Source organism: Musca domestica, unplaced genomic scaffold, assembly GCF_030504385.1.
Source record: "Musca domestica strain aabys unplaced genomic scaffold, Musca_domestica.polishedcontigs.V.1.1 1, whole genome shotgun sequence".
NCBI lineage: Eukaryota > Metazoa > Arthropoda > Insecta > Diptera > Muscidae > Musca > Musca domestica.
Genome location: NW_026712114.1, coordinates 42,881,754 through 42,897,998, shown reverse-complemented (window position 1 = coordinate 42,897,998; position 16,245 = coordinate 42,881,754). Strand labels below are relative to the sequence as shown.

Here is a 16,245-nt window from a genome sequence, read left to right as displayed (position 1 = left end):
ATCTTTTGGTCATCATTGTTAGAATAAAAAAAAAATTCAATTTCAATACTACTGCAAAAGAGGTCGCTGAGCAGGATACTATTGTAGATTAGGAAATATAAATAGGTTAGGAAATATAAATAGGTTAGGAAATATAAATAAATTGCAATACATTTGTAAAACGAAATTGGTTTTTTGGTTCTCTTCTCAAAATTAAGCTAAAATCTCGAAACTTTGCACAAAGGTGAGTCTCGTTGCGCAGTCTGGATTTTTGGGAATTCGTACTAAAAGTTACGAAAAGTTATAAAATGTACTACAAATTTAATAAGTTGCATTGGACAAACGGAATGAGTTTGAATTCTCAAATTTAGAATGAGAGTCACTGATGGAGTGCAGGATAGATGGGTTTTGGAAATTCGAATTTTAAGATTACGAAAAGTTTTAACGTTGTTCCATTTGGTATTATGTGAATGGATAGAGCTAAATACTTGAAATTTGTTATGAGAATCGAGGTCGGAAATTAAGTTTGATATACGAAGGTGACTTTGGAAATGTGTACTAAGTATGCGAATTGTACTAAGTGGTACTAAATTTGGAACAGTTTAGTTTAAAGTTGAATGGATATATCTGAAATATTGAAATTTGCATTGGGTCCCTGTTGGTAGTAGGTTTGTGACAACGAGGTATTATTGGAAATGTGTACTACAAATGTATGAAAAGTACTAACTAATACTATATTTTTTTTAAACAATTTGGTTCGCTGTTTATGTGTAGCCTGAACATATGGAGATGGTTTCGGAAATGCGTACTATAATTGTACGAATAGTAATAAATGATACTAAATTTGGTATTGGGTGAAGAAATAGAGCCGGACTCCCGAAATTTGATAATTGGTATCTGTTGCCATCTGGAGATATTGAGATATGTAGGTGGTTTTTTAGAAAGTGTGTGAAATTTGATATTTAGATTTAGATTTAGAAATGCGTCCTATATATGTAGGGAGAGCAGTAAATGGTACTAAATTTCGTGTTGGGTGAAGCGATAGGACTGGAAACCTTACATTTTATATTGAGATCTCTCATGGTAGCTAGAATTCAGATTTGGAGGTGATATTGGAAATGTTTACTATAATTGTACGAAAAGTACTAAATGGTACTTAATTTGGTATTGGGTGAAGGAATAGAGCTGAAATTCTAACATTGAGATCACTTTTGGTGTCCGTGGTTAAGAATGGTAGTGGTTTTAGAATGTTACTAAAATGGGTATTGGGTGAAGGGATAGAGCTGGAATAGATCAAAATTTGATACTGAGGACTTTGTTGGTATCTGCGATTGAGATATGAAGGTGGTTTTGGAAATATGTAATATATTTTTAAGAAAAGTACTAAATATTTCGATTATTGATGACAACTGTGTTTGAGATTTGGGGTTGGTTTGTAAATTCGTAGCGTAGCCCGACGTCAAGGAAATGGACCGAAGAAAACAGCAACATCAGCAGAATTTGTTAGAAAAGTAAAGAAGCGATTTGATCGAAACCCGCGTCGCAGTGGCCGAAAAATGGCTCGTGAGCTGAACATATCGCAATATTCCATTTGGCAAATATTGAAAAATGAGCTCGGGGTAAAGTCATTTAAATTCCAAAAAGTGCAAGAACTTACACCGCAACAGAAGAAAATGACTGAAAAGAGCTAAAGAGTTGCTTCGCTTGGCCGAAAGTGGTGAACTGCCGAATTTGGTTTTCTCCGATGAGAACAAAATGATCGTGCTTACTTGCCAAAGAGGTCAGCTGAAAATGTACACCTTCGGTTGGTCACCATAACTCAAGCGCCGGCCATGGTGATGGTGTGGGCCGCCATAACAGCCGATGGTCGCTCTCCGCTTGTATTAATCGACCGAGGCATCAGAATAAATGCCGAATATTATCGCGAAAATATTCAGGAGGGTGTATTAAAGCCTTGTGCATGCAAACAATTTGGTCGCACTCAACACGCGCCATGGTTACAAAATGAGGTTCCTCGCTGCATTTCCATCGCACAATGGCCACCGAAATCTCCGGATACCAATCCGTTGGACTATTGTGTCTGGAGTATTTTGAAAAGCAAAGTTGGCATTTGAAAAATACCAAAGTGTCAATCACCTCAAGCAAGCGCTTCGCCGGCAATGGGCAAAAATACCGGCAGAGCAATATTCGGGCAGGGTGTGACGGTTTCATTGACCGTTTGAAGGGCATAATTTGTGCCAAAGGTAATCAATTCGAACAGATTTAAATTTATTCTTAAATTTGAAGCAATTTAGAACATTTTTTGCTTTCATTCAATAAAATTGAAAAAAAAAAATGTAAGAATTATGGCGTTTGACTTTTTTGCAGTTTTTTTATCTCAACCTGTAAAGGCCTTGCACCAACGAATTTAAAATTTTAAGTTGGTCTTTTCGCTGATGAAGAGCGGACACTTGATAGTTGAATTTTACGTACTGTGCCATCAATTCAATTTAATGTGTATTTTCTCTGAAAAGTGGTCCTGTGGTTCTTACAAACATTGTAACATTAATATTCGAGTTTACGATTTTTACCACAAGCAATAATACCCAACGTCGATTAATTGAACTGATATAGCCGACTGATGTTAGTATTTCCATAGTTGCCAAACGATTTTTCGGTGGAGGTGCGCTGTTAATGTTGTCCGAAAGAAAAAGTTTATGTCAATACAATGATTTTTCCAAATTGTTTTTTCTTAATTTTCGAAGTTTTAATAACATTTCTGGGCGAAGTTTTAATAACATGTCTGTTTTAAGGTTTCTACTTACCGCCCATGTTCAATTCTTATCAAAATAAAAAACACCGTTTTTTTTGTTCTGCAAATATTTCAAATTATATATAATCAATTTATTTATTATGTTATAATTTTTGTATATAAAGAAATGTGTTTATGGTTTCAAAAAATTTTGAAGAAAAAAAGAATACATATAATAAATGACACTGAAAACATATCGATATAAAATTTTTGGAGAAAAACATATCAAAGTAATTAGAACAGAAACACACACGCACAATGATAATCAATAGAGCAAAATACAAAATTGGGTTTTGTATAGAAGTTTTTTTTTAGAAATTTATAAATTTGAATAAACGAAATTTTAATTGAAATCAACAAAAATCTTTTCTTTTTTATGTATCTTTATGGGTTTATATGAATAAATGCTCTTAAATTCTTTAAACTATTTTTGTTGTTTGTTTGTTTTTTTTAACTACCATAGAATAAAAATATTTTTTTTTTTTGGATTTTTTGATTAATCATAGCTTGTTGAAAATTATTGTTTTTTTGAAAAAGATGAATTTGAATAAAATTTTGATTACAACTTTTATTTTTAAAAGAAATCAAGAAAAAAAAACTGTATTTAAACCTTCACCAATTGTTTTATTTATATATTTTTTTTTAAAGAAGAATATAACTATGATTAAAATTTTTTTTATTTTTTTTTTTAGTTTTTTTTTTTAATTTTTTCCTGTTCATTCTATATAAAAATATATTATGTTTGTTGGTTCTAAAATCTATAGAATATAATTTTTATGTTTTGATTTTTAGTTTTTGTGTGGTTATTTTCCAGGACAAAATCGGGATCCTAAAAACGGGGGCAGTTCAAAAAAAAAGGGGGGGGGGTGTGTTTGGTGTGATTTTCTTTTGCTATTTTGTGGGTATTTGCTGGTGTTTGTTTGTTTGGCTTAAAAACTATTTTACAATTGTGTGTTAGAAGACAACTAAAAGAGATGTTGCAACACTTTATTTTTTTTTTTAGAAAATCAACAAATATTTTTTTTTGTTTTGTTTTATTTAAGCAAATGGTTTGTAGATTATTTATTATGAGCTTTTGTTTTGTTTTCATTTCATTGTCAAAGTTATTTATTTTGTGTGTTCTGTTTTGTTTATGTTTATTATTTATTTATTTATTTATTTAATTATGCCATACATCAGGCCAGTTCTTCGGGCCAGACATTGAGAACATTGTCAATATAATTTTCTCCCAGACTCATGACATAATCATCATTGCACAAATCCATTAGAAATGGTGTGGCCATCAAGGGATTATTGCTGTCCAAAAATGAAATCGAACGTTTGCGTTTGCAAATGGAGGCACCCATATCATCATCATTGCCACCACTGCTCTGGTTTACCGCTGCCATTGGCGTAACTTCAGCCACCATAACGAGTCCATTTTTATTCAATTTCATTTGTTGTTTATCTTGATTTGTGGAATCGTTTCCTTCATAGGCCCTCTTAAGTGGTGACATATTTTCATGGATACTATCGTCAATGCCACTATCATTGGCCCCCTCCACAATATCGGGACAAGCAGTAAGACCGGGTGGATTGGAATCATCGTTGATAACAGCCATCGAGGCCAAGGTGGGTGATGGCAAAACACCTGGTCCACAAATCAAGGGATTGTTTAGATAATTCAGCAAACCCGTTTCATTGGGTGTCGGCGAAGAAGTTGCCGAATTTGTAAGACATTTCAGAGGCTTGGCCAGAGCTGGCGACAAGCATTGGTCCATTGATGATTCGTCATTGTTTAGTATGTCCGTATTTTGCAATTGTGGTTTCTAGAGTTTGGGGAAATGAGAAAAAAGAAAAAAATAAGAAAAGACGTTATTAGTAATTGTCGGAAAAGATAGATAGATAAAGAAAATTGATATAAGCTGTTTCACAATGTCGAAAGAAACATTTAAATACAAATCTTAAGCTCGAATCGCATTTGAATTAAGTCGTTATTGTCCTTTATTTCTTACACCACAAACACCTCCACCTTAAGGGATTAGGAAGTGGCAAACATTTTTCTTTCGAAATTATGAAACGGAATGTTATTTATATTTTAACAAAAGTAGCCAAAGCATAATTTAACCGATATTTTAAATATTTTTTTAATTTGTTTTTAGTTACGAATATTTTTACAACACTTTGCCTTGTATTACATTATTTTCTTACAATCATATTTTTCTTCTTAAAATTTTACTATTTTAAGAAAAGTTAACAATTATATTTATAAAATAAATTTATTTTTTTTATAAAATAGATGAGATAGAACAATTTGTAAAAGGATCGATTATGTATTATTTTTTTCTTTTTCCCAAAATTATAGATATTTTTTAAAAAATTATACATATTTTTTAACAAACAAACAACACTAATAATAACTATAATTAAGCTTCATTTTCATAATATTTTATATTAACTTTCTTACATATATAAACAATAATATGATATATTTCATACCAACGTATATTACATTTTTTTAAACCTATTATATATAATTACCATATAATTAATTACATTACCTTACAATTAAAGAAATAAAAATAGAATTGCGTTTAAAGATGAATATTTTTTTTTATTCGAATTGTAGAACATTCATCTACAGTAGTTTTAGGGTCTATTTCTGAATAACGAAATATGTGAATGAGAAAAACAAAACACCATTTCAAATGAGTTTTTCATAATTTTGATTTTTGACTTAAATTCAAAATTTTAAAAACATATGTAGAATGAAAAGAAAAACTTCATTTCAAATTTTAATAATTTTGATATTTTTCACATAAATTTAACAAAATTTAAAAAAAAAACATATTTAGAATTTTGTTTTGTTCTGTATTCACTTTCATTAAAAACAAGTGCATAGTTTTTTATCGCAAAGAAAAAAATGTTGAAATAAATTAACAACATTTTCTAGAATTCCAGATCTGTATCTGGAAAATTACTTTGAAATGTCAAGGCAGCAAATTTCAATACAAAATAAAAAAAGAGTTTAATAACCCCCTTTAAATATATATTGAAATAAATTGCCAAAGTACAACCACTTTTCTTTAAACTCGCAACTGAATCTTCGAAATGCCCGCTATCGTGAGATACGTACACTGAACATATTTAACAGAAAAGGGTTTGTAACCATTTTGAACCCGAAACACTAAAACAAATTTGGTTTGAAAACTCGTCTCAACTCAAATTATAACAAATTCGTTTGAAAAATACAATACACAATAAAATATACATTTGGCAAATGTTTAAAAACGTTTGAAAATTCTTAAAATTGACTTTAGCTGCATTTTAGAGAAATATATTAAATTATAAACTAAACAATTTCAAACATTAAAAAATTATAAATCAGCATTTGGCCTTAAATGTTGTGGGAACAATTGATGTGTGTTAAGCAGGCATATCGCGGTAGGCACGGATATGGATACGTACAGGCTGAGATGAAAGAACTGCAACAAACTTCAGACTGCTGTCTTTTCTAAGCCACTCGTCCGACAGCTTTTAAAATTATTACAGTGACAGCTCATTATATTGTATACAAGCGTACAAAAGCATTTTGGTGATAATTTTACAGAAAAAAAATTATTCGTGATGGAATTTAAGCGTGATAGTGTGATATCTTTATATTTGGCTGGAAAACCACAAGTGGCTATCGTTAGAGCACTCGGGCATTTAAATGTGAATAAATCTTTTGTGTCTCGTACCATCGCTCATTACCGTGATGCTGGTAGCGTAGCCCGACATCAGCAAGTGGACGGAAGAAAACAGCAACATCAGTAGAAATGGTTCGAAAAGTAAAGAAGCGACTTAATCGAAACCCGCGTCGCAGTGGCCGAAAAATGGCTCGTGAGCTGAACACATCGCAATATTTCATTCGCCAAATATTGAAAATTGAGCTCGGGGTAAAGCCAATAAAATTCCAAAAAGTCCAAGAACTTACACCGCAGCGGAAAGAAAATAGGTGGTGAACTGCCGAATTTGGTGTTCTCCGATGAGAAAACATTCGTTGTCTAGCAGTTTGTAAACAAACAAAATGATCGTGCTTACTTGCCAAAGAGGTCAGCTGAAAATATGCACCTTTGGTTGTCCACCAGAACTCAAGCGCCGGCCATGGTGGTGGTGTGGGCTGCCATAACAGCCGATGGTCGCTCTCTGCTCGTATTAATCGACCGTGGCATCTGAATAAATGCCGAATATTATCAAGAAAATATTCTGGAGGGTCTATTAAAGCCTTGAGCACACAAAATATTTTGGCCGCAGACCTTCGACATTCCAACAGGACTGAGCACCATCGCACTCAGCACGCGCCACCCAAGAATGGTTACAAAATGAGGTTCCTCGCTTCATTTCCAGCGCACAATGGCCATTAAAATCTCCGGATACCAATTCGTTGGACTATTGTGTCTGGAGTAGTTTGGAAAGCAAGATTGCAACTAAAAAATACCAAAGTGTCAATTACCTCAAGCCAGTGCTTCGCCGGGAATGAGCCAAAATACCACAAACCAGCGTGTGACGGTTTCATTAGCCGTTTGAGGGCCATAATTCCTGCCAAAGGTGACCAATTCAAACAAATCTAAAGTTAGTCTAAAACTTGATGCTATTTGCGACATTTTTTGCTTTCATTCAATGAAATTTAAAAAAAAAAAAATGTAAAAATGATGGCGTTTGACTTTATTGCAGTTTTTTTTATCTCACCCTGTAATTTGTTCTGGTTTTGAAACTTGAGAAAGTTTTTCCAACATCCAATTACATTAGAATGTACCACAATATGTGTGGTATAATTAGGAAAAAACATACATATATATATAAAATGATTATTACCAATCGAAAACAATTGCCAAACAATTCAGCCAAGTAATATTGGTCGTGGCATATAATGGAGAAAACTTTAACACACGATTTTCACCAAGTCTATTTAATTCCCTTTGGTCACATCTTTGAACATGCATTCAATCATGTGTGTACATACATTCATACATATAGATCTGTTTGTTACATAGACGATTCTAATCATACATATATATACATATGTGTGTAGGAGGCCCTAAAGTTTGACGAAAAAATTATATTCTCCACGGTGGTGTTCTTCGTATGTGTGTGCACGAGACAGGATAACGTGCCTGATGTAGGCTTCTGTAAAATGTTCTAGGTTTTTTTTCTTGTTATACAGATGAAGCCAAACAAAGGTACGTGACACAAAAATTGCAGACAACTATAAAATGGCTAGGCTATAAATATGCTAATCAATTTATTATACCATCCACCATTCTATGGAGGGTATATTAACTTTGTCATTCCGTTTGTAACTCCTCGAAATATTCATAATATACCCTACAAAATATATCATCAGGATAAAATTCTAAGACGATCTGGCGATGCCCGTCTGTCTGATGTAAACACGCTATCTTTCGAACAAATTGGGGTAGAAGGCTAAATAAAAATTTTGCATACATGCATAGTGTACCAATAGGCAGGTTAAGTTCGTAAATGGGCCATGTCGGTCCACGTTTTCGTATAGCCCCAATTAAAACGGAACCTCCCGATATTCGGTCTTTTCATGATTTCCGAAACATTATTTATCGAAATTATTTCGAATTTCTTATTTGAAGTTTGTAATGGGTAATACAGCCTATGACAAAAATTTTTGTATACAGGTCCACGTCTTTGTATAGCTTCCATATACCGATACGTCCCGATATTCGGTATTTTGATGATTTCCAAAACATTATTCACCGGAATCCTTTCAAATTTCGTATTAGTAGATCTTAATGGGTACTACAACCTATGGCAAAAAAAATCGTATGCAGGTCCACGTCTTTGAATAGCCCCCATATGACGGTACCTTCCGATAGTTGTAACAAATGTCGTATTTAAAGTTCGCAATGGGTACTACATCTTATGATTAAAACTTTCATATGCAGGTCCACGGGTTCATATAGTCCCCATATAACGGTTTTCATTTAAGATTCGGGATTTTTTTGATTCCGTTTTTTTTTTTGAAATTTTTTAGGTTCCTTTCAAATGGTGGAGGGTATTAAAAGTTCCACCCGGTCGAACTTAGCTGTTTGTTTGTATTATTCATTAGTTCTAAGACAACACGTCTTCCGATGGTTCATATTGTAAAAGGATTTCTTTTCAATTTTCGTGACTATCTCATCTTATTACCATCGTACCAAGAAGAAATAACTGACATATATCTATTCAACCCATTTCAAGCTATATTTCAGCCAATTTAATTACAATTTTCCCATATACACATCATTTAAACCAGGGTTAATATACCCTCCAATGCGATAAGACGACAAAAATTTGCTGATTTCTTAACAAATATCAAAGCATGTGTCCCCTTTTTCTGGCTGCACAGATTCGACACCTATGCTTATGAATAACCGAATATCTGTATATATGCCTTATACTATGTACCCCCTCATGCCACTTGTGGTATAATTTTAGTATTATATTATTATTACTCCTATGTTGGTCATATTACTTGTTGGTTTCTTGTTGTTTTTTTTTTTTGGTTCGTCTTATATGATAAGTTATTCTTTGCGGGATTGTTGTGCCCCATGGCCTAAACAAAAAAGTGCGCTAAGAAAAAGTTGTACGCGTGCCATGTTTAGTACAAACTCAAGTTTGTTTTATCTGTGGACTGCGACATGTTGTTGCTTATTAAGCTGTTTTACGCCTCTTTCCATGCGCTGCTGGCAATGTTTTATGAAGTGTCGTCCTCTATTCACATAGCGGACAAATTGGAAAATTGTTATAAACAGTCCAGTTTTTTTTCTTTTGCAATGAATCGTGACATTTTGGGAAGTTTGGTCAGTTTAAAAGAGTTGGGCAAAACTTAATGAGAACCATTTTTAAATTTAAGTTAATAAAGAGTATTTTGTTATATTATTTTTGCCAAACTCAAAATGCAAAAAGAAAAGAACTACTATTTTGTGGGGGGGAAGTACCAAAAGGAGTGAAGCTTTCTTCCTAATATCCGAACTCTATTTATGTTTGATAATAGTATTACTATGTACCAAGTCTAGACGAAATCGGATGCTCCCTTCGAGAGTTATCGTGCGCACCAGTCAGATAGAGACGAACACAGCTATATTAACTCCAAATACCCTGAAAAGGATTTCTTTCAAAAAGATGTAGGGTCTAAATCGCGTGTTGGCTGTATCAAATGATATACAGGGTTGCCCATATTCGACGGGCCCATGTTTTTTTTTTTTGGGCCCATTCCAATCGACGAGGCTTGTCCGCAGGCAACATTCTTTGCGTCAATTGAATTTTGTACGGGAACAAATGCAAATCAATGCGAATAATCCGTTGTAAAGTGGACCGAGCCATGCCCAACTGCTGAGAACGGCGTTTTTGGGATTTTCTTGGGGACCTCTCAACACTGGCTCGTACGGCAGCGATATTCTCGGCCGATCGCCTTGGTCGACTTTTATATGGCCTCTTCGGATTAGAAAGAGCCTTACCAGTCGAAAATTTTTCGTATAAACGCCTAATGGTGTTCTTAAAAGGCGCACTTCTCACATTTTTTAATGTTTTAAAAGCACGTTGAGTTTTCACAATTGACTTCTTCTAGATCTGACGGAGGGACTAAAAAATTTTAATCCATTTTAGAAGTTGAAAAAAAGTTTGTGTATACATGTAAATTGTGGTCCATAGCGGAAAATGTGGATTGTATCGTAGTCTCCGTTCCCTAATTGAAAGACCTTATTTTTTAAAATTGATTAATATTACAAATGTAAAACTGATCGATCTTAGGAATGTAAGGATGTGTGCGTTTTGGTCCTGGGACCCTTTTGTTTGTGTTGATATGGAATTTTGAAAGGATTTACCATCAAGTTTTTTAATTTTTGGAGCTCTCTTTTCTTCTCATGTTACACGTAATTTGAAGGAAATATCCTCCTAAGAAAATATCACTTCTTTAGGCACCACAGATCGATCGAGTTGTAGCTTCCTTACATATTCCGAAGTCGCCTTCGCTTGTGGTGATATCGGATTGTCGAATTGAAAGTAGACTTTTTCGTTGAGGGCAAAAGTCGAAAATTCTACAAGTCCACTTTAGTTTTTGACTACGTATGTATATTTTATTACTCCTCATTGTTTACTATTGATCTAAGTTTCCTAGAAATATAAGGATGTGTGTCACGGGACCCTCTTGTTTCTATGATATGGAATTTAGAAAATATTGGCTATCAAGCTATTTCATCAAATTTGGAGCTCACTTTACGTCTCATGATACTTGTAATTTTAAGGAAATATCCTTTTCCTAACTTCTTTAAGGTCCTACAGATCCAATTGGGAGATTTTTAACTACCTACGAAATATCATCCTAACTCCTTATTTTAACATATGGTGATGGGTTTGACTACAAATCATATGATTACAGGTTCAATACCAAAAGTGGAAATTTGATGGAATGACTAAAATTTTCAAAAATTTTGTGGGGGAAGTACGGAGGATCGATATAGATTGACTTGGTTCGATAGAAACACAAAGACACACGAATACGTAAAAAATTGATTTTTGTCTTTCTTGATTAATAAATTCTAAAAGTTTTCGCCATTTAGGGGAATTATTAGAGGAAATTAACCTATTTATGGTGATTTTTAAAATGGAAACCAATTTGGTTGCTTTTGGGATGATTTGCGGAAGAATTTTTCGGAAGGAAAGTTCCAAAAATCTAATTTCCAATATGACCCAAGACCCTTTGGGACTTTCTTGTGAAGTAGACAGACTTTTGGACTGACGTGGAAAAATTATCTTAGATCTCCCAAAATTGATTTAATCGATAAATCTTTTTTTTTACAATGAGCAAATTGTTGACTGCATCAAAGGAATAAGATTGTGTTTTTGATTTAAAATTGATTCCTTATGTGAAGCGTATAAACTTTCGTTAGAATTTTTTCACTTCAGTTCCCTTCGAGCGGACATTAGGCATAGAATTGCAAATTGTTGACCAACGTTACATATTGAAATCAAATCCACGTGTATTTTTAATCCAGACTGAAATAGAAGCCGATTAAAGGTTAAGAAGCCACAAGACTATAGAAGAAATCACATCATAGACGTCATAACCAAAATCTTTCATAGTTTTATATGTCAATTAACGCCTACAATTTCCAACATTACATCATGGGCATCCTCATTGGATTAGGGGTTAACAACCTACTGCTGTGATTCACAACTTTTACTAGCTTTGTATAACTTATTTTTTTAAGTACAGCCATAAAATGTCCATTTCCATCATAAAATTCAAACATCCATTTGTTAATTGCTGGTCACAAGAGATGACCACCATATGTCTAAGGAAGGATGGATATATGTTTGTAGTAGTTGTTAACAACAGTATCACAAGCAACAAATGCCGTCTAGTCTGCTTTTAAAACTCGACTAAGTATAGTTGGAAATATAATATATATTCAGGCGAGCACGCACACACACATGTATGCCACAAAGAGAATTTATTCAACTTTCATTTTCAACAAATTTATTGATTAACACATCCTTGGAAGCCATCCTTGGCATCCCAACATCCATCCCTCTAAACGACAATAATCCAGCTGTGAGGAACAAAAAGTTCAAGAAACTTTTACTTTCATTTTTGTTACTCGTGTTTGATATGAAATGTATTCCTCTATTTTGCTTTCTTCTTCGTCAATTTTTTCTTCTTCTTTTTTGGTTATTTGTCTATAATATCAAATCATTAGTGTCAATTTTCGGATGTTCTCCATACTGCTCTCCATCTATGTTCGAGTGTAGGGGCTATTATGTGTCTGGGTAAAGCATTTGTTTTTGATAAATGATGTAAGTGTATGGGTGTATGTTGGCATGTTGCGACGTTGTTGCTGGCAGTGGGAAGAACAATTTCCGGTTTTATTGTCTGAAAACAATCTCAATCAGACTAGTCATCCATTGTGATTACCACCCAAATACCCATGTATTTAAGGATATCCTCTTGTAAAGATGATTTCGCTGTCTCGGATTTTTTTGTTGTTTTTTTGTTTAAGCAAATATTGATACTTTTTTTCGCAACGAGCATGGTAGGGAGTTATGTTCCCAGAATTTGTTTTAAAGCTTTAAAATTTCAACTAATTTCTTATTTGCATAAGAGAATATTGTGTTGTTGTGTGTTGTATGAGTGTATGTGTGCATGTGTGTATATTTCGGGTGTGGGAAGTTTCAATGGCATATCTTTTCATCCTTTTATGTTTCTTGTTTACAAGTATTTACATAAATTTCCTGTCAAAGTAAAAAACATAGTTGAATATTAAGGATGGCTGTGATGACAATTTTGATGGGAAACACAAAAAAAAAACTCTGAGACAAAAAATATGTTAATGTGAGAAGTGTAATTTTTACAAGAAGCATATTTTTGGTATATGTCTAGTAAAAATGAAAATTGTTATTCCCAGGAATTGAAATGAATGTGAAAGAAATAAGCACCCGAGCTAATTTTTATTCCGGGAAAAGTATTTTCAGACCCATAGGAGGTCAAAGCGAAAATGCGTACGAATTATGAACAAATCCCAAATTGGGAAAAGTAGCAAGACTCGAAATTCTTCTAAGTTTTAAAGTAATACTGGAATGTACAATAAAACGACCAAGTAGGAATCTCCTTTTCGTAAGGCACGAAATTTATGAGTTTTCAAAAATGTTTGCCACTTATAGGGTAAGCGTACCAGTAGTCGGCACTTTTAGAATTTTCAATCTTTCAACATTCTGAGTGAAATCTTTCAATTGCAGAAAAATAAAGTTTTTCAGATTCCAAATTTTGTTTAGTTTTCGAAATAATAAACAACAATTGAATTTGTTGTTATTAAATTGGCAAAATTTGCAAATTTTACTAAAATAGTAGTTTTTTTGCCAGTAGCCGGCACCATTTTCCAATGCTTGGCATGTCTATTTGCCAGTAGTCGACATATAGTATTTCAGTAAAAAAAAATATTATTTTGTATTTTTTTTTATTTCTAATAGTATAAAACAATGCCATATTACTAATTCACGGTTCAATTAATTAATTTCGTTTTTAAATAGTGTTTTATTTAATTATCATTATAAACCAAATATAGGTAGAAAACCAAGAATAGTATGGTAACCTTCAGTAACGTATGGATTTTCTTTTTTAAAATAAAAATGAGATTAAATAAAAAAGTACCTTTCTTATATTTGGAATTTGTGAATTGATCTCTTTCCTTTCTTAAAAAAATGTCACCGCTATCTAAAACGTCTAATAGCTGATTTAAAAAACCTACTTAATTTAGAAAAGTTGGTCAAAATATTTTTTTATTTGTGTAGTTGTTGGATAAGTTTTTAATAGTTTTCTCAAGTTTTGGTGAAATGGGTCAAAAATTATATTTTTCTAGTAATCGACATTCCCTGCCGACTACTGGCAAATCTCTTTTTTTCTGTTCTTAATGTCGGCATTAAATAATATAACAGAAAAATGCTTGATTTGTAAATTTTTTAAATTATAAAATGATCTTTAGACTGTTATTTACTTTAATAAAATATTTCTGATTTCAAAAGTATTAAATTTAATTTACTTAAATCGATTATTAAGTTGACACCACCACTATTTTTTTCTTTACAAACAAGCACTATCGCATGCGTTGGAAGACACTCATTGACGAAAACCGTTATTCTCTCGTAATAAATGATCGGAGCTCATTGTTTTTTTTTTTTTTTTACAGAAAGAGAGCAGAGAACACTGTTGACGTTTTTTTGCAATTATTTCATTATTTGGTCAATTCTATTCTTAGTTATTTAAGTTTAAATTTCAAAACTGCCGACTACTGGGACATGCCGACCTTAGGCGCACTTACCCTACATTTTTTAAAAGTATTTTATAGTTGGGTGGACGAATACCAGGGAGAATAGATTATACAGCCTGTCTTCGATTTTGGGTTAAGCTTGCAAAACGTGGCAATAATAACCTCTATAAGTTTAGTTGTGTGGAAGTGTCTCTTATCGTATTTAATGCTTTCTAAGATTCATTTTTTAAGCTGCTGAGTTGGGGGGCTTCTTTCTTATACATAATTTCTAATTTTTGCTCCCTCTTCTATCTCTTCGAAATGTTCAACTTTTGTTGAAGTTCAACCTCATGTTTCTGGACTTTGCGTAAAACGTAATTTAAGAGCCATCCTAATATATTTCACAGTTGTATATATATATGTACATCACTGATTATATATTTAAGTATTATATATTTTTCTCCGTAGAAAAGGCAGCGTTTGGATGTGTGTTGAACACGTGTTTATGGCTTTTGGCACTTTTGTTAAGTGGACATGAATTCCTCTCACTTTTTCAATGGTGTTGTCGGGATTACCTTAAAGCATTTCAACAAAGTTTGTGACAGAATTTGTTGGAATTTAAAGGCAAATAAGTCGGGAAAACTTATACATAAAGCACAGCATTTTAAGACCTTTAATTTGAAAACCGAATCGAATGAACAATATATATAGGAGCTATAGCTATATCTAACGTGGTAGTTGTTCGAAAAGTACTAAATGGTACTAAATTGGTATTGGGTGAAGATATAGAGCTGAAACGCGATAACTGTCAGTGTCTAGGATTGAAATATTTAACGGTTTTGCAAATGAATACTATAATTTTACGAAAAGAACTAAATATTAATAAATTTGGTATTGAGTAAATGAATAGAGCTGGAATACGTAAATTTGATATTGAATGAATCTCTGATGATATCTGGGGTTGGTTTACAAATGCGTACTATAATTGTTCGAAAAGTACTAAATGGTATTAATTTTGGATCGCTCTTGGTGTCTAAGATGGAGATGTAGATTGTTTATAATATGCGTATTAAATGTTACTAAATTTGGTATTGGACGAAGGGAAAATTCTGAAATTTGATATTGAGTTCACTCTTGTTTTCCAAGGTTTCCATGGAGAAGGATAAATATTTTTGTACAGAAAAATTGGATGTGAGTCCATTGTGCAATGATTTCACTAATATTCTATTCGGTTAGTTTCCCAACAAAAAATATTTTAAAGACTTTTTGACTTTAAAAGGTAAACATTTGCCTATTATTCTTTCCAAAAAAGGAAAAAAAAACTTGTATAATATCTAAAACCTTGTCTAAAAATTACTACGATGTATGAAGTTTTGTTTAAAAATATTTTGTAAAACTGAACTAATAAAACGAATATGAAAATAGGACAAGACATATTTATGTCAGGCAAAATGCCCATCAAGAGATATCAATAAATGAAATAAACACAAATTTCAATGAAAAAAAAAAAAAAAAAAAAAAAACAACTTAAATAACCTGCAACCCTTGGAAAGTTATTAACTCTTACCAGCAACGTCAATAATTGAAAAGAAAAACGTTTGATTGCCTAACATAGAACCCTACTGAACTATTTCTTTCTTTTTTTTTTTGAAAAAAGTTAAGCTGACAAAGAAGAAATAAAGTTGAAGTGAAAAATTGTCG

At 32.7% G+C, this 16,245-nt stretch overlaps 1 protein-coding gene across 8 annotated transcripts in view; it reads right to left on the bottom strand.

Moving 5' to 3' along the window:
• Positions 1 to 3,088: 3,088 nt before the first annotated feature.
• LOC101888879 (protein similar) overlaps positions 3,089 to 16,245 on the bottom strand; it is a 365,682-nt gene continuing 352,525 nt past the window's right edge. For all 8 annotated transcript variants that reach the window (XM_059123264.1, XM_059123265.1, XM_059123262.1 and 5 more), the window contains one exon: positions 3,089 to 4,578. In XM_059123264.1, the coding sequence (XP_058979247.1) occupies positions 3,946 to 4,578 (633 nt within the window). In that variant the 3' untranslated portion in view covers positions 3,089 to 3,945. The remainder of the gene's footprint in view (positions 4,579 to 16,245) is intronic.